Below are 19651 nucleotides of genomic sequence, written 5' to 3'. Positions count from 1 at the left end.
TGCAGGTCAAGGACTAGAGATTTAATGGGTTTATTTTTTTAAAGAGTAAATTCCTTAGGTAAAGACAGAGCTGAAGTCTGAAGCATACTGGTATGGCTGTCAGTTCATGGGTTGTCTGCAACACCCCTTCTCATGCCCCTCCTCTACGGGGGAGGGATCTTATTCTGTGCATTCCCAAGAGAATTATTAAGAGAGAGTTATCTACAATTACCACAAAACCACTTAACACGTGGAAGTGGAAATGTAGAGTCCCAACAAATCTTCTAAACTAAAGGCCTGGAGGAGGGAGGGCCACAATTCACTGCAGAAAATCCTAAGTACTCCTTTTGAAGAACACTACTGAGCATATTCCCAAAGTTTTGGGTTCCTCCAGAATTCCTAGCAAGTGCCTCTGTTAATACTCTTCAAAAAGGCAGACTGTGACCAGCTGCCCTCTCTGACCATTTAACTGCATAAAGAAGGATGTAAACAACTTCCTGTGTTTTGTGTCAACGGTGCAAGAAGATAAAACAAAATTTTAAACAGATAGGAACAAAATTTCGAAAATGAAACATTTTTTCCAGATCTGTAAAACAAGTATCACAATAAATTGTTACAAAGTAATTAAAAACTCCTGATATGTGCTCATAATGTCTGTTGTTCAGCTTTCCCCTCATCCTGAACCCTGTACTACTTCAGAAAGACCAGACAGTTGAAACTTCCCGCTGCAATCGCAGCAAATTAATTCAAAACTTAACATTTTAGATCGTGGTTACAAAATAAAAACCTGTGTTGCTGGTATTATTTGAAGAAATTAATGTCATCCTGTATTTCACCTTCAGTTTAAATATCTGTTGTTTAAATGAAGAGTATAAACCACAGAGTACCTTTGGTACAGCTCCAAAACGAACACTGTTGATCAGGGAGCATTCTAATACCTGTCCTTCCTGAAATGATAAAAATAGGTGCAAGTTCAAAGGTCTGTTGAGACACGGCCCCACTAGGAATTGCAGCAAAATAAACAGTGAATTCGCTTGTTACACGTTAACAAATAGAAACAGTATATTTCCCTTCAATATCTGTTTTTCCCTCTTAAATACTTCACTTCTGTCAATTCTAAAAAAAAAAAAAAAATAGGATGAAGGCTAGTTTTGTAAATAAACTAACATGGTATTTTAGATGTTTCAAAACTAGCCGAATATAATCAAATGCAATAATATCTAATATAGATTCTGATATAATTGTAATATACCTTTCCTTCACTTTTCCAGCTCAGAAAAAAACCAAATTCATCCACTTGGAAGAGACAGTTGCTTTCAAAGACAAAAGATTCCTATAGAAAAGAAAACACAGACCATTATTTCAGACAGTTTGACAAATATCATAAATTTATTTATTGTTCAAAAATAAATTACATTTCTTCCCAAATACCTTCCTGCAGAATTTGCTATTCCCAAACTAACAAAAGTGAGGGAGGCAGGCTTCAAAAAAAAGATCATTTTAATGATTTGTCTTCTGCTGATGCTCGAGACAATTGGATGCACTTAATTAGTATTTTCCTACTTCGCTGCAACTATGAAGATGTTTATTTATAAAAGCAGTGATTCTTACCCAATAAAAACCTTAATGAATTGGAATTTTAAAAAAATTATTGAAAATTAAATGCTTTCAAACCACGTAAAGGTGAAAATATACGTAATTTGCCAATACTACCTTCAGGTCAAACGACCACATTTCATTTTACATTCAGAATTTGGGAAGCACTTTTCTGTTAGACTGTGGCAGTGTTAATGCTGTGAGCAATTTGTGGCCAGAGTATGAGACAAGCAGAGTTTGGAGGATATTGATTTGCAGAAGAAATCAGGAAAGAATGGCATTCCAAAGACACTGGGCAAGGCAAAAAATCAGATTAGCTGAATTAAAGAAGAAATTTCCTCCACACACCTCCAGCCTCAATTAGTGCATCATAAATTAAGCTCAAATGCAGGAAAGGAGCGTGCAGAATCAATCACTTCTCAAAGGACAGAAGGATCCAGAACTTCCTGACTTCCTTAATTGAAAACTGACAGCCATGTGTGCAGAAGAGTCCTCTGCAAGGAAGCAATCCAGGCTCCCAACTGCATTTTTGATATCACACCAAAATTTGAGCACTAAAATCTCTCTTCTGTCTCATGACAAAGGTGCCAAGGAAGAAACGTGGGCCACACCCCCCTCACGCAGGTCCTCACAGGCTGTTCCTTGAGCAATTATTTGCTGAAGAAAAACAAAGCTTTTCTGAACCTCCTTTCTAAGGAATTCCATGTCCACCAGTATCTTTTTGTTTATCTACCAACAAAACTGAAAATACAGGGTAAACCAGCTATCCCTATCTTGGCAGGCCTCATGATAAAAAATACCTTTTACTTACATTTCAAAAGATAAGAAGCAAATACTAATATCCTGAAGGCACTTAGAGAGATACCTTCAACTTAGAGAGATTTCCTGTCCAAACAAGATTAAAAATAGACCCTGATAAAATTGTTCTTATCACCATATCAATGCTGGGTATAAGGTAAACTCCTCAGCACTTTATTTCAGCTGTGTAAATGCCCTGTTTTGCATTCCTTTAATAAATTTGGATTAAAGCACAGCTGAAAGTGGGATCATAGTAATCATATTTCAGGATAGAGTGCAGATTGATTTTCTGAAATAGATAAAACCCCTCCAGATCTCAAATGGTGCAATTTGGATCAGAATATAAATGTTCTGTGTTCTCTCATTTTCCCTTGTGATATGCAGGTCCCCAGTTATATATTAAAAAAAAGCAATATATTCTCCCTCCCTCCATATGATTAGCTGTGCAAAAAACGGGAGGACTCACTTTGTTCAATAATGTGCTTTATGAATCTGCAAAGATGAGTTTTATGCATGTTACAGATATTTTGATCCAATTCTCCCCCTTTTCTTCCTCAGGGGCTTATTTCAAATCAGCAGGGATTAAATATATTTTAAAGCCGTTTCTTTTAAAAGCAAAAAACTGTACCGCAATAAAGTGTGTTGGTATTGCCTCCCCACAGACATTTCTGGAGGTATTACCAGATAAATGAAAGTTTCTTTGTGTACAATGAAAGCAAACCATGAAATATTCTATCACATCTGCATATTTAAAAGAGAATAGCAAATGAAAGGCAACTGGCCTCTTACCTCTTCATATCTATCAAACACAGCTCCATCTTGCATAAAAGAGGGAACTGGCTTCTGCCAGTTAAATTCATAAGGTTTTGCCATGATAGAAGAAAAACCTGAAATGGAATGAAAAGCAGAGGTTCAATTATGTCCTTTAAGAGGAGCATTTCAAGTCCAAGTAGGAAAAAAAGTGAGTTCTAGCTTTTCCTTTCACACAGAAATATTAATAGTTGCAGTGCGTTTCCCAATCAAGAGTTTTCCCCATAAGAGTATTTTTGTTTCATATCTTCAAAATGAAAAATACTTGTAAAACGTGTGTCTGAATTTAATTATTTGAAAAACACTGCACTGTAACTTCTAGACTGTAATGAAGCTGGGATTAACAAAGCTCTAGGTAACACAGAATACCACAAGCCATAATATAGACAAGTGCTTCATTTTTTACAGGAATACATCAGATGCTACACAACAGCTTGTGTTTTTTCTTAACATCCTAAATTGTATGCTACACAGGCAAAACACGTTTCTTCTGTGTTCTGTATATCAAAAATCCATTTATATTAAATAAAGTCCTGGGTATTTTCAGTGGTATTTATACATAACTAAAGACATGGATAATATATAGGTCAAAATTCACAGAGGAAAAAAAGCTCTTTAGACATACAGGAATTAAGTTAGCTAGTACATTTTGCACCTGTGCAAGTTTAGGAATGTGAACAAAACTGTTAATTTGAAATACAACAGAGAATTCATAACATATGGACCTTGCAATAAAGACCAGCAAATTATCCAGTATCCTTTTCAACACCTTGGTGCCTCCTAGGTTATGTTGCTTTACACCAGAAAATGCCCCAACTTTGTCCTCTGAAACACCGAAGTTCAATTTATATGAAGAGTATCTGCATTGTTCCTGCTTACTAATGCCATCCAGGACACACATATTTGGTTATTCTTTTATACACTTGACTAGAAAGTCTTGCACGAGGAGGGAATAAACACCCTTGGCAGCAGCAAGATAAGGCTGACTCGCGGCTGTCAGGAAATCGTTCCGTGAGACGGATATTGGGGGTGACCACAGCACAGAGTCACAACCACTGACCCCACACGCTGCTGCCTTACCCTGTTCTCATCTGCTGGCCCAGCCCTCCCCTGACAACTGATAATGTTCATCTACTCCTGCTGTCTCCAGAGGCACAGCGCAGGGTTACGTGTCACCAGCACAGCTCCTGCTCCGCTGCAACGCAGGCACTCTGCCCACGCAAGGTATATCCAAGCGAGAAGGATAAAAAGCATCCCTAAAACTCGAGGGAGAGCAGGACACTCTGTGCAATCTCTGCTATGCAGACCAACTCTGTAGCTTTTGTGTTGCCAAAACTCTGAATAGCACATCAAATTAAAATATTACTGATTAGGTAACAACGCTTCCGAAACGCTCTCAGACAGAATGTCTACCTGGACTGAACTTTAAATCCAGAACAGATGCAAGTGCTTAAAAAAGCTTAAGAATTTTGTAGTATCCCCCTTCTCTGTCTTGGTCTCATTCACATAAAGAATGTTCTAATAAGAAAAAGAACATTGGTCTTAAGAACAGTTATTTTGATAATTTCCTACTGGAAAAATAACCTTAGTACTTCAAAAATGCAAAGCACATTTTCATGCTGCCCATCTCTATTTCCTGCCCTTTTTTGGTCATTGATACAGGAGTATAAAAATACATATATCATGTTTCCAAAGCCTCAGGAATAAGATAAATGAATTTGTTCTCCATAACAATCAAAAATACAATTTGAAATTTATATATGTCACCACTAAGTGTTCGCTTTCGTTGAAAACAGGATGAACACTCCAAATAATGTATCTGTACTCTTGATTTAAAAAAAAAAGAGGCTAAATAATATTTAAGACTATTCATTTGTACTTTTTTTCCCCTGATAAAGAGCTGCTTTGGACAAAACAGAGAACAAGAAACCAGGGCTGAGAAGTGATCAGCTACACTCAGTATTTATTAAAAGCCCCCTCTTCTTTTTGCCAGTCCTGTAAATGAGTAGTAATATCTTCCTCATGAGCACCATGAGATGTTTTGAGATCCTTTCAAATGACTGAATTTTTATTAGTTTTTTGTAAATACACTTACAATTCTCACATCTCTTCCAGTTTAGAACAGCTGCTTTTCCCTCATTTCATGAAGGAAGTTGGATAATAAGACAGCCACCCCACTGCAGTAGCACGATGGCATCATGTTCTGTACAGCTCACAGACTTCACACAGTAGCTCGGTATAATCACAACAACTTGGAAACTTAGTGCTTGATCTTGGAGCAAAGTTACAACTAGAGAAACACATTTTCAGGAAGGTGTTTTCTGACTTTACAGGTTTTGTTACGGGCAGAGTTGAAAGCAGAACCAACAGAACCCCATACCACACAACAAATCATCAAAGGTCTTGGAAAGATGTACTTCAAAGGAAGCTGCACATATCTATGACTGAAATTATAAACACTACATTTTTATGGCTTGTTGACCATTCCCTTATGTTTAAATGTCTTTTATTATCAGAATGTTCCCACGAAGAAAAGTAACTTCAAATACAACAGGTAGTTCATGCAGTAATAAATGCTGCCAGCACATGAAGTCCTTCTGGGGAAAGCCAACACATTCTGTGCTAAAACATAAGAAATGTGATGGCACTTTTAAGACTGTGAAGAACACACTCCCACAGTCCCTAGGCCATACACATGGTCCCTACCCTTTTTTACTGACACTGAACCCCACGAAGATCCAGATCTAAAACCTACAAGCTCTGAACTCCTGTATAAGACACGTCCTAACACTCCATCCAGCATCCGGCACTCCGAAACCTGGATGTAAAGAGTGCTTGAGCAGACACCTGTCTCTCAGAAAGACTAACTACCTTAACACCACACACATGTACTTCATTAGGAAGACTAATTACCTTAACACCACACACATGTACTTCATTAGGAAGACTAATTACCTTAACACCACACACATATACTTCGTTACCAATTTGAACTTGGTCGAGTGCATCGTCCAGTCACAGAAATAGAGCTCTGTAAAATCCCTCCTTTACAGGTATCTCCTCCTTGTCTGGGTACTCACACAGTACGATGAACTTGTTACTTCATTGCTGATAAATTAAATAGATGGAGCTCCTCAGTTTCTGCTGCAATGCGCATTTTTCAAACCTCGGAGCCAGGCTGAGCCCTTCCCACATTTCCAGCCGCCTTTCTGAAGGAAGGGGTCTGGACCAGGACACAGTAACCCAGCACAACCCTCTGTCACACAAACCAGAATTACAGCCTTTCCTCTCATTTGCATAACCTTGCATTTAGCTGCAAGAAAACACGCCTGATTGCTCATAATTTATCAAGCAATCAAGTTCTGTCTCAGGGACTGGAGCTCGTTGTTATTTACCATCTCACCAACCCCTGCTCCAGCTCTGCTCTCACAGGTCACTACAGTTTACAGATGAACTGAGACAGATGAGGTGTGAGGGAAAGACTTGAGTACACAGAGCAAGGAGGCAGAGGAACTGTAACAAACAACATTTTTAAGCCCTATGCTTTGGCAGCTGTGCAGAAGGTGAAGAAAATTCTCTGTGCCTCTTAAAAAGCTCTTTTCGGTCTGTCACATTTCTTACACTCCACTCAAAAATCCATTTTTCCATAGCCCTCTTAGCTTTTAAGAACACCAAAATAAAACACAAAATACTCCCCCATCACTCTTTGGACCTCTGTTAATCTTCATCAATTTTTAAGCAGTTCAAAGACAGTGAAAGGCAAAAAGCTATCCAAACTAACAAACCCAAACAAACATGACACTCTAACATTCATATGGTTACAAATATACACATGCACATAGCCTACTATGATGAGAACTGCAAGAATTACTCTCTTTAGTGAAATTTAATAACAATGAGATGTGTGAAGATTCAACTGGGAGAGATAGAAGGTTAAGGAACTAAATTTAAAGACAGTAAAATTTTAATCTGAAAACTTTCAAACAGCCTTTAAAATCAAAACCTTCTCACTGATTTAAGCATTCTTAAAGTATAACAACGCCTCTGAATACATACCATTCACAAAAGCAGAAAGAACACATAAAAAATACACCTCAGCACTTAATCAATGACTACAGGGGAGAAGCAGGTGAAATTCAGTAGTTAAATGCCCTTTGAGCTATCTCCCTTTCTTTCCCCACTGATTTATGCCTGAAGACATGATTTGGATCACATGAAAAAAGCACCTTTTGATTCACCTGGAGTACCCAAAGAGTGAGGACACAAAATTAATCATATCCAGAACAGCATTATTTAACACCATAGTCCTCCTCTTTTGTAAGCTTGGCTGTACTACACTAAATCTGGGATGTGGAGAATATAAATCCTGGGTTTTTTCATTCTTTGACCAAAAGAAGGACAAGGTGTGGCTGAACAGGAGGAGGAAAGGATTCTGTTAATACAAAGTAGACAAATGTTTGGGGAAAGAGGTGATATTCTAAACTAACCCACAGGGCTGGCTAGCATGATGGATAGGATATTCCTTGGATCCTATAAACATCCTGCCAATGTTGAGACTCTGTTGGAAAGGACAGCAGTATTCCTCAGAACCAATTCCCCCCCTGGGTCTCAAACACACAAACTCACAACTTCCGCAGTTTCCTGAGCCTCAAATATCATAACAGGACTCGTAAATTTTTTTTTTTTTAGTAATTATTATTTTTGCCTCTGGAATGAATCCCTGTTTGCTGAGTGAGAAGTGAGGAGGCTTCACGCTCTGTGTTTGCCATTTTACCGCCTACCTGCTTGAATCACTGTGCCCTGAACCTGCAGCACTTACAGTCTGTGTGGGTTCCAAGGGCGAAGTGCAGCACTCACACAACACTGTGCTGAGTCTGAGTTCAGTAATCTTGCCCAGGAATATATGTTTTTTCTTACACATACAAGGAAGTAATCTTTTAAAAAATAAACTAATGTGTTTCCCACTCCTCCTCCCTCTTGAAGTACATTTATCCTTTACCACCACTCCTCTTCAGTAAACAAGATTCTTCAGAAAAAAAAGACAAACAGATCTACAACAGCAGACTTCTCTATATTTTGGGTTTGGGTTTTTTTTTATGGAGTTCATCCCAGTCCAGCTAGCCTACATGGAGAGTTGTGGACTAGAGTGAGGAACCAGCTATCCATGGCTAAACAGGCAGTGCAGCACTGAAATACTTAAAAAAATGCCCCCTTCATTTTTTAACAGTGCTCTGTAGTACTTTCATATTCAGATATTAGAATTGTTTCTAGAGATTTACAGGATGAAAGTCAGATCTTCATACATTTACTCCTCAATGACAAATGTATTTGGTCACAAATGTACCAGTATTATTGAATGCAAAATGCAGAGACAGGGTGTTTCTTAAACACAAAACCTTGGGTTCAACACTAGAACTTAAAATTCAGAATAAGTTTTAAGAAGATAAAAGCCACTACAATGTGAATCCTATGTAAAAAGTAAAAGGGAGAGCCACACTGCTGAATTTCTGCTGCAGTATCCACACTACATTGTAAAGCAATTCCAAGATTTCACAGCTCTCCAGGCTCTTCCACAGTCAAAGTTTGTTGGGTTTCTTCTTTTTTTTTTTCCTTTTTTAAAAAGAGTGATTTTTCAGCAGGTTATTTTTAAACACATTATTCCCACAGCTAATACAAGCAACTTCAAACAGTTCTCCCCAAAACAAGGTCCAGGAACAACAAAAGACAGACAACAGAGCTCAGGCGCCTCAACATGCATCGTCTAGTAACGTTCTCAATTTCCATGCTGTCTTCTTTTCCATTTCGTTTTAATTGCTGGAATGCACTGGCATGCAGGGGCAGCTGAGGGGTTAGACCAAAACAAGGAGTGGCCTGTTCTAAACCAACCTCTTCTTCAGCTTTTCACACAAGTTCAGGGAGGCTGCCCCTCCAAAGCCCTGCTCCGGGCTAAGAAATGAGTGTATCTGGTGCTGACCACAGAAAACAACAACTGCTGAAATGAGACGGTCCTGCCTCCAGGTCTGAACTGCGGTCCAGTCACCACCTCAGATCACAGCCATTGATTTCCAACAGACAGAATTCCTAGGATAAAACACAGGACTCAAGCATGACCTCCCAGCTTCCTTAAGTGTCTTTCTTTCTGTCCTAAGGCAGTTTGTTAATGTCTACAGATCTCCCCAGCCTTCCCATTCATTCAAAACATCTCATTATCTGCCATGAGCATTTACCACCCATCTTTTTTTTTTTTTTTTGGAGGGCGGCACTGTAACACTCTGGCCCCAGGGCCGCAAGCTCATGTGGGCTCAGCCAGGAGTTTTACTTTAAAATATATATAATAGGGTTCTTTAATATCTTGAGATAGCTCAAGAGAATAAGCCACACACTTGTTCCCAAGAGGCACTTTTACTGATGATTTAGGGGAGAAAATATAAGGGAATTTGGCAAAAGTTCCGAAGGGCACCACACAATCCAGACAAAGCATTCCACCACAGGACCCACCCAGCACATACTGATCCACAACACCCAGCCAAAATCCAATCCCTCCGGCTTTACCCTACCCAGAACATCAAGAAGGGAGCAGAGAAAGAGAAGCAGAGGCACAGGCAGAGAGAAGAAGGAGAAGGAGGGCAGACAGGTCACACAGCTCCCGCTGGCACCTGGTGGCAGAGCAGCTCTCCGTGTCCCGACGGCAGGGCCGGCCCCGCGTGGGGAGCACACGCCTTCGGTTTGAGCCGCTCCGGTGCCCGCGGACACCCCCCAAGCCCCCCGTGACCCAGCGGCCGCTCCGGGGCTCCAGGGCAGGGCGGGGGGCGGTGTTCCCGCTGTCCCTGCCGGGCTGAGGCTGCTCAGGGGCTCCAGGAGCTGCGGGGGGCGGAAAGTTTTCCCGCTGCCTTTGAGCGGCAGCTGCTCCGGGGCTGCCCCGGGTGGGCTCCAGGGGCTGCCGTGAGGGACACGGCGGCACCGCAGCGACCGCAGGGCCGGACCGGCCCTCACAGGGTGGTTCCGACCCAACACCTGGTGCCTAACGCATACTAAACTATAAACTTTACCCAGTAACTAACGTTGCTTTTACTGTTGTTCTTTCCTTCTCAGGATAGAAAATCCGATGTTCACATTTTCAATTTTGTAGCGGCAAAGGCCAAAGGCACAAATCTTCCTAAGGGATGGTTTCAGGGGAAGGGCACTGATCTTCCCGAGGGATGATTTCGGAAGGGGACATACTCATAATGCTGTCAGGGAATTTAGCAACCTGACTCATCAAAAGACACAATAAATGAAAATTTATTTTCATTTACACGTATTATTCACTATCCATCTAAAAGCAACTTTGTGCTTCTGACTTGTCAAATGAACTTCATTTCATAACATGAGCACATGATGAAGAACCTTTCTCTAGAACTTTCCCTGTTTCCAATAGTAAACACTAACCATATAAAAAAAATTAAGTTGTCTAGCAATGTGAATGATGCTACAGTTTTATCTTTGGCTAAGCAGAAGTATTAGAGGTGCTTACAATTTATTTAGTATAATGTCAAGCGTCCCATTTCCTGGAAGCCATCTCCTCCCCAGGCAGTAATAGAGAACAAATTGGACTTTGATGAAAGCAATGGTTTGTGTTAATAGTTGTCAAGATCTTTTCTGAATTGCTATAGCATATGATCTATGTATACAATGTATCTTGACTTAACCAGCAGTGACTTTTATTAAGTTTAATTACTTCACTCTGTGGCTTTCAATGGAAGTCAGTGTTAAAACAAAGGTTACCTCATGGGATAATAAATTGTAGTAATAAAACAAATAAACAAACATGTAGCGCTTGCAAAACATCTCAAGTATTTTCTGAGTTACTTAAGCCCAAATTCTCTATTTACAATTTTGTAAAATCTGACACCTTGTATCATTACGGCCATGAACCCTAAAGAAAAGGGGCTTGTCAGATTTATTAAATCAAGAGAATCTTCAATATGCTCTTTGGGCAGTTAATACCATACATAGTTTCTGCTGTTGTTTAATCTTCAGCTGACAGATGACACATCTTTTAAGTCAATGAGTAGTGTTTCTCTCTTTTAGGTATGCCTGTATGAAGTATTTCTGTCAATTATTTGAATTAAAATCATGGGCAATTTTGACCTTTAGAACTCCAGTTTCTCCTTTTTATCTTCATTCCGGAGCTTTGTGCTCTAATAGATCTTGAGCAGAAGTGATTTCTGTACTTTAATGTCATAGGAAGACATAAATAAATGTTTGAAATTAAAATCCTAAGAATTTAGGTGGGTGTACAGATAAACACCAAATAATCTTAAGTGAGCATCTCTCCTATTATGAACTCAAGAGTTCACGGATCCACAGACATACAACAACTGCAAGATTCTAAGACCAAATTATTAACTACAAGTATCATGAAAAAGAGAAAACAAACTTCCAAACCAGATTAGTATCAGCAGCCTTTCATTTTTAAGGGCAAGGGAAAGTTTTGGAAAGAACACAAACTAGTACCTCTAACAAAAATAAAACAAACTAGAAATATCAGCTGCTCCACAACCACATCCTGAGGACACAGTTGTCTGTTTGCAAACACTGACACAGACTCAGACCTTGTATTAATAAAATGTAATGAAAGGTCAAGTTCATATTTTTGTAATAACTTCTAAATCCCTGTGTGTTTGAAATAATCCCTCCTATGGTCAGGTACTTTAGTTCAAACCAAACTTTAATAAACTTTGGACACGACTTCATACAAGTTCAAAATATACAGATATTTTAAAAACTAATAAGCTGTGAAGAACATAGATGTTACTTAAAATCTAAAATTAGGAAAGTGACATTATAATTTGCTGGTTTTCTAGATGATTTCTGAGAAAACAAGTGTGACCCACGTTGCTGATTTAAAATTTCAGACAAAGCTAAGGTGATCTTAGGCAATTATTCCAGTGTTCTAAAATGCATTCGTGTCATAAAGCTGTGTTCACTCTTTGAGAGCTGGCAGTGAGTTAAAAGTAGGTATTTGTTGAAAGTTTAAACTAATTACAAATTTCTTGGTACCCTGGATAAAGCCTACAAACCACAGTTACCATGAAAATACAGAGGAGGGAGAGTTTATACCTTTTAGGCAAGATCGTCACTGTGCAATTTAACCCACAGCATTGGTTAGAAAATTTTTGTATCTATCTCAGAAGTCACAGTGCTGCTCAGATTCCATCTCAGCACCCACCTTACACCCTAGAGATAGCAGGTTTTGCAAACTGGAGAAGATAATGTGGAATGAAAAGCAAGAAACATAGACGTGGTATCTGCACTGGATCGGTACATTCCTTCCTTCCTTCCTTCCTTCCTCACACCCGACAGCCTGTCTCTCTTTTCATCACTCTTTAATTCCCCTGAATCAAGTCTCAAAGGTAGGGGAATGCAGGCAGGGCATTATCAGCCGGTTGGAATGGAAATTATCCACCACCCTTCTGATCAGCCAGCCCCAGCGGCTGCAGTAAATCCAAACCCTGAGTAGGAGAGATTTCTAGATGCAGCCTTTCTTCCTTCCCCAGTTCTGCGACAGACCCCAGCACAGCAGCAGAGCAGCTGTGAGCTGCCCTAGCGATGTGTGGCTGGGGCAAACTGCTCCCAATGGAGCTTTTAATTGCCTTGGTTCCATTTTATTTTTTCTTCCAAGATTTCAGGTTCTCATCTCAGAAAAAAACCATAAAGAAACATAATACACTAATTGTCTTTAATGAACACTCTGATATCTCCCAGTCAGTATCAAGAAAAGAAAGCACGTGGTGCTCATGGTGTGCACTCCAGCACTCCTGTGTAGAACACAGATCTGTGAATCTGAATGGCATTTAATGGATGGGGGGGAAATAATAATAATAATAAGAAGAAAGACTGTCTGGCTCCCCTTGTCTATTTTCCTCATCCCAGACACTCTACCTGTTGAATGCAAAAACAACACTCCTCACCAATTTTTAGGAAAAACACCTCCCCTTTGGGGTAAATAGGAGTCAAGGGAGCTGGGTTGCAGCTGGTGGTGAGCCAGACTGCTCTGGAGTCCTGGATCGACACTTCGACGTTCTCCATTTTCCTTTTCTTCCCTCTGAAGAATGAGGCTACCAAGACTTGTCTTAATTACAGACCTAGTGATGCTAAGTACACCTTAAATCACCAATAACATCCAGTATTAACTCTTTAACAAACTGGGCATTTTGCTGAAGATGAGATTGCCCCAGTTCCAAACACAATGTATCATAACTAAGCAAGGCTAAAAATAAAATGCTGCCTATAATTTGGAAATCCAGAGGCTCTCTTTCCAGCAGGACAAATATGGACAGCCTTGTTTGAGATATACCATGTTATCTTTAATTTCATAGAGATGCAAGAGGAAAAGCAACTGGTTCTGAACTTTTGGTTATTTATTATTACTTCATTATGGTAGGTAGGTGGTAGAGTAAGCATTTCTTGTCAATTTGTTTCAGCCACATTTCTTGTTAAATGGTTGTTGTGTCACTGCCCAGAAGCTTTAAAAGCAATGGAGATAGAATAAAAATAAGAAATAGAAAAACAATGCAGGTAATGGGACCAAAGATAAAGAATATCACCAATCCTTTAGCTGGTAAGTTCATAGTTAACCACAAAGAGGAGATGGGAATGCATAAAACATGACATCACAGTCTCTTTCACTAATCCCTGCCTCAGAGAAACCATGCAATCTGCATATTCATTTCTACTAATCAAATATTAAAACAACTCTCTTGACATTGTGCAATGTTTCCTGTCACAGCAGTTGTTATCGAATTGGCAGCTGTTGTCTCTGTGGGGTAAAAGGAGACTGTGTGAGACTTCCGAGGAAGTTTATCTGATAAAACAGCTCAGAGTGCTAATATAGTCATTATTGAGGTATTCAGTTGTTTACATCATTTGAGAACAACACCTCTAAAATGTCATTCTGAATATTAATGTATCACTTGTTTGAGAAATGGGGTAAAACTAGGCATGCCAGCTACTAAAGAGAGGGGTGGGAGAGTGCTCCAAGCCAGCAGCCTCTCCTAATCTTCATCCTGGATGCATTTTGGCTTGTTCAACTATTCATAATATATACATATGAAAATTTCTGGAAGAAAGGCATCTCGATTTTTTGTATTGCTCCAAGTGGATGATTTGACACAGTATTCCAAAAGGGATAAAAATAAAAGTGTTGGTATGTAACCTATTTGTCCAGCACAGAGACAAAAAGGAGAGCCAGTCTGCCAGTCAGGAGTGCTTGGTATGGCATGCTGGCATGCACAGCCCATTTGGAACACTTCTTTGACATCTCATAATAAACAGCAGGATTTACAGCTTGCTCAAAGGTTCAATTTATCCAGATTTTTCTGGGCCAACTGGAGACACCAGAGTCAGGGGAGTCACTTTCTCCAAATTCCTAACACTAAGATGCAATTCAGTGTTGAGCAGCAGGAAACAAGAGAGGGAGCTGATCAAGCCTCCTCTTCCTCATCGCTGTTCTTTACTGTCACCTTCTGCTGAGGTGGGAAGGGACACACATAGCAGAGCAGAGGACAGCTTTGTCCTCAGACTGAGGCAGGAACATGCTCACGTAGGCAGGAAGATAAGCAGCTTTCTCTTCTCTCCCTGGAAAGGTGGGAATACGCACATCATGCTGGAATATGAGGACATTCATGATTCTGGACAACCATTAGGGGAGAAAGAAATTAAACAGATGTGTTGGGGAGAGCACAAGAGTTGAAAGGAGGAGGAAGGATCTAACAGGATAAAATACAGGGAGCAATGATGGGTTATGTCTGACACTAGTGTGGGCTCTGACAGAATGACAAAGTGACCCAGCAGATCAATACAGCCAAAATAAAAAGGGAAGATGGCCACATTTTCACCATGCTGGAAAAGGACAACAGGTAGTTTGGAACAGCTGAAATGGAAATGGTTTGGGAAAGCACAGGCAAGGCTATTTTCAGAGTTTATTCCAAGTACGAAGTTGGCTTTCTGCAGTATGGCTGGAAAGGAAGGAACAGGGTGGAATATACACTAAGAAAGACCAACAAAACAAAATTCTGACATCTATGTGTCGGGGGTAAAAGAGAGAGGAGTGGCAAGAACAGTGGCAGCATTCCAGGCAATAGCAGTGGGGTCATTTATTGTGACAGCTCAGGAGTGGGAATGGCAGGGCTCCCAGACACAGGGAGTTCAGCATTTCCCCATGCTGTGGACAGAGCAAGGGATGAATGGGGGAAGGTCTGGAAAGGTGAAAGAAATTATCCTAGACAAAAGGGTGGAGGCCAAAGAAAGAGCAGTCTGTTTGGAATCCACCAGATGCAATGAAAATCAGCAGATGCAACTAGTTAAATCCTAAAAATTGATAAAGGGATCCTAGCAGAGACAGAAAGAAAATGTTTTGCCATTTGCACTGGCTGGATGCACTGGAGAGTTCTTCAGTGGTGCTTAACTAATGCTGCCACTATCCACCCTGGCCTCCTACAACTCAGTAACAAGTGGCACACACACTCGTGAAGTACACTGCCCATCAAAACAAAGAGAAGTGTCACTGCACAGCAGACCCTGTGGAAAGAAAAGGTTACATTTTTACATGTCTAAAACCAGCTCTGCTTCGTGTATCACCATTAAGCATTTCCACCATGATAGTTACCATTCTGAGGAATAAGAGCTTGAGCCCAGCAGGCTTCTCCCATAAGAAAACTGGTCAGCTAGTTCAGACTGCTTTTTTTTCTGTCACATACCTATTAAATGCTTCAGACTGTTTAATGTGATAAAAATGTCTAGACTGCTTTTTGACTGAAAGCTTAAAGAAGAGTGTTCTTTGCCCTTGGCTAGCAAACCCGTTTGCTGCTTTCTGGGTAAGCACATGCCGTCCTTCTGCAGCCCACACGTTCTGCATACACTCAATAAATGCATTGCAGGCATCTCCACAAATCTTGAGATTTGAGAGACAACTCAACCCCCCTCGGGAAATCTGAGGCATATACACACAGTATATAGGTGCAATACAGTATAGGGCTGCTTTGCAAGGAAAAATCTGGAGGTTTTAATCAAAGTACAGGCATTGTTGAGAAAAAGAAGGTGACAGAGCACCTCTCACAGTCCAGTGAACAAGAGAAGCAGAAAAATAACCAAAAATGTCCTGCTGAGGTTGATAAAGAGTAAGATATTTTGCTGAAGTAGGGAGCAAAGGTGGAGGCTAGGGAAGAAACCCCAGTGGGCACGTTAGAAAAAGCGTTACCACATGTGAATCAGTGCATCCGATGCTTTCTAGTTGCTCTCAGTCTCCAGCAGCTGTTTATTTTTGTATAACAAAACTTGTAACGTAATTACAATCACTCTAAACTTAGATGCAAGTACACAATTTATACTAAAAATATCACTGGCAGTGAAATTACCCAGCTCAACTGGCACACACCCTCCAGCCCTTTCTTTTTAGGGTCTATAAATCTGCATCTTTGGAGTGGGTCGTGCTCAAGGAACAGGTGCATCTGATTCTTGTCAGCATGTGTGACTTGCATGTTGGAAACTAAGCTGCATACCATGGAAAAAGCTTGAGAAGAAACACTATCCCTGGACACCACTCGTTGTAGCTGACTCCCATAGGAAATAAAACTCGCCAAAAGAATTAAAGGACAGTGTGATGTGACAGAAACATCACTCTGGCACGGTCCACAACTGGATTGTCAAATCATGTATCAAAGTCCCACTTCCCATCTTCCTGTACCCTATTTGTTCCCAGAGAAGTCCTAACATCCTGAGGATGATTTTTTGTTTAAAATGCTTTTAATCCCTATCCAAGACTCTAATTAACTCCCGTTCTCTGTGATCGGACCATAAAGTGCATTGCCAGTCAAAGGAGTCGAAAAAGAAGCAACTGACCACACCCTGCAGGAAAACAACTTTTCCTCATTAAAAAAAACTGTGGGCAAAAGCATTTGTACAGTAAAGGTACAGACCCACCACCAAGCATTTCTGTTTCCATTCCCCTTTAGATACCATTTTTGCTGAGCAAGTCAGAATATTCCCTCTCTTAAGCAAGAATGTGGTTTTTCAGCATCACCAGGAAAGGTGATTTTATTGGTTGTGGAGCACTTGAACACTATACAGCTCCACTATACAATGGAGAATAGACTGAGCAAGGTGCCAATGTTTAAAAAGAATCTTCTGTGAAATAACTACCTGTACAAGTTGAAAGTTTGCATCAGGAAGGTTGCACACTGTAGGGTTTTTTGCTTATTTTCTTAAATATTAACATTTAGAAGGGTTTAGATCAATAAATCTTCCCCTTTGTGAGCACACTCTCCTGCAGTCTTTGTGTCTGTTCAGTCCCCATCCATGTCAGAAGGTGCTTTGCATAACCATGGAATTGCTGAATTAAATCCCTTCTCTGCTCTGTATATGCTTATGTTCTTTGGGCATCTGAGTGAAATGGCACATGGATGGAAAAGGGAATAGGCCCAGCTGGTGTTTCTCTGGAAAGCCCCATTCCATCCCAAGTAACACCAAGAGTGGTCTGCAAATTTTTTATGCTGAGCAGCTGGCAGATGCCTCCTGAAAGCAAGGCAACCAGGCTGTGCCTACTGAGATACCAGGCTGTTGGCAAGGTTTTTTTGGATGGGACATAAAAGCAGCACAGGGAATAGAGAGGCTACTGCTCTCCCTGAAACAGAAGTGGCTGGAACAAAACCACAAAGAACAGATTTTATAGTTACATCTTTCCCTTCCAAAGTTGTGTTTCTGCTGTTTTCTCCAAAATCTCAGTAAGGGGCTGGTTGAGGGTTAATCAATAACACTGCTCACTGCTGCATGCAAACTATCATGCATGAAGATTTGTGTGTAAGAAAGTGTGAACTGACTGAGCCCACCTCTGAGTGTTCTTGATTAACCAACATTAGGGGCACAGATACCTATTAGCTTTGTAAACAGGCAGAGCAGTGGACATCACTGTCCCCAAGTTAATTGTTACCAGTGTGTGCTGGAGGCAATCACTTATCAGAGGTAACCAGAGTAACCCAATTGCAGAAAACCCAGGAAAACGCAACACAGCTGCTCAGTCAGAAGTGCCAGCAAAAAACGAGCCCCTTTGGAGAGATCAGAGATGATAAAACGAACCAATCCAACTCTCCCTCACAGAAAAGAGTGGTCCTAACCCCTTGCTTCTGCTTCCTTTTCAATGATCCCATTCCTGCTGGCCCGAGTGATCCCAGCTCACCCAGTTCACCTCTGTACAGTGGTGGAAAGCTCTTAGTTTTTGCTGGTTTTGTGCACTATGCCCCCGTCACACAGCAGTGAAGTCGTGACCAGCACAAAGGACAGACTGGCAGCATGTGGCTGAGAGGAGCAAAAGCACCAACTCTTTGGTGGCAGCAAACTGTGTCTCACGCACAGCACTGGGAAAGACCTTTGTGATTTTGAGAACTGGCTGACTTGGAGTATACTTTCAGCTTTGATTCCCTGCAGTTCATTCTGTCAGGGCTGTTGGTCTAATCTACCAATTCTCAAGCAAGTTTGCTGCTTCTTTAAATTTTACAACAGATTACAAGCTTTGCATTATGACCTCGTTGCAAAGCCATTTAGGAACTTATTTATTGTAATGTTAAAAAGCAAACTCACAGCCAACAGCTGCCACAGCTGGCAAGTTGAAACATTTTCAAGAACTTATTTATTTATTTATGTGATATATTAATAAATTGAACACAAAGAAACAGATAGCAGAACTATTGAGCAGAAAAAAGATGGACAAAATTTATACTCTGTTTTTGAAGCTGTGGTTAAAGAACCACCTGATCTTAAAGTTCAGGATAGCAATACTTGAAAATCAGGTTGAACACAAAATCATGCAGGTGCTGGATGTGATAAGCAGAGAAACTGCACTTTCTGTCGGAAATCCAAATTCACACACAAGATAAGAAGGAATAAGTTACTCAGGCAAACCCATCACTGTGGCAGAACTATCAGATCTAGGAAACAAAGGCCTCTCTTTTCAAGCCTGTATAATGGACAGTACTCTGTTACAATTAGAGAAATCAAACTTCCTTTTGCTTTCAGACTGAGTCCTGTCAGGCACAAGATAATGTCAGCTCTATCCAAACCTGCCTTTCTTAGTTGGGCCTTTGTTTTGGAGCAGAAGTGTGAAGTCACGATATAAACCAAGTTGATACACCAACTACCAAAAGACTCAAAAGTAACAAAAGACGCAATTATAAATAAGATCTCCAGCCACTCTACCCGAACTGTGGTCTTGGGCATGTGCTGCAAACTGAACCTGAGGAACACAAAGTCCCATCAGCAATACCACACTGCAGAGCAAAGCCACCCACTCTGCAATCACCCCTGCAGCTCAAATTCAGGCAGGGCCCCAGAGACCCGCTCTAAAGATGACAGGCCATAAGACCAGTTTACTTGATGTTGTTTACAAAACTATTCTTGAAAAACATGTGCTTATGTCTTTAAAATTTCAGTCAAT

General features: G+C 40.5%; 1 protein-coding gene across 1 annotated transcript in view; it reads right to left on the bottom strand.

Annotated features, from left to right (window-relative positions):
- Positions 1-19001, bottom strand: part of PLCB4 (phospholipase C beta 4) — a 99663-nt gene extending 80662 nt beyond the window's left edge. Inside the window, 5 exon segments of the mRNA XM_032683046.1 lie at positions 867-926; positions 1232-1312; positions 3163-3260; positions 14688-14690; positions 18997-19001. Coding sequence (XP_032538937.1) covers positions 867-926; positions 1232-1312; positions 3163-3246 — 225 coding nt within the window. The 5' untranslated portion in view covers positions 3247-3260; positions 14688-14690; positions 18997-19001.
- Positions 19002-19651: the final 650 nt, after the last annotated feature.

The sequence above is a fragment of the Chiroxiphia lanceolata genome, chromosome 3 (assembly GCF_009829145.1).
Source record: "Chiroxiphia lanceolata isolate bChiLan1 chromosome 3, bChiLan1.pri, whole genome shotgun sequence".
Classification (NCBI taxonomy): Eukaryota; Metazoa; Chordata; class Aves; order Passeriformes; family Pipridae; genus Chiroxiphia; species Chiroxiphia lanceolata.
Note: the sequence above shows the minus strand (reverse complement) of the source record. Positions and strands in the feature narration are given on the sequence as shown.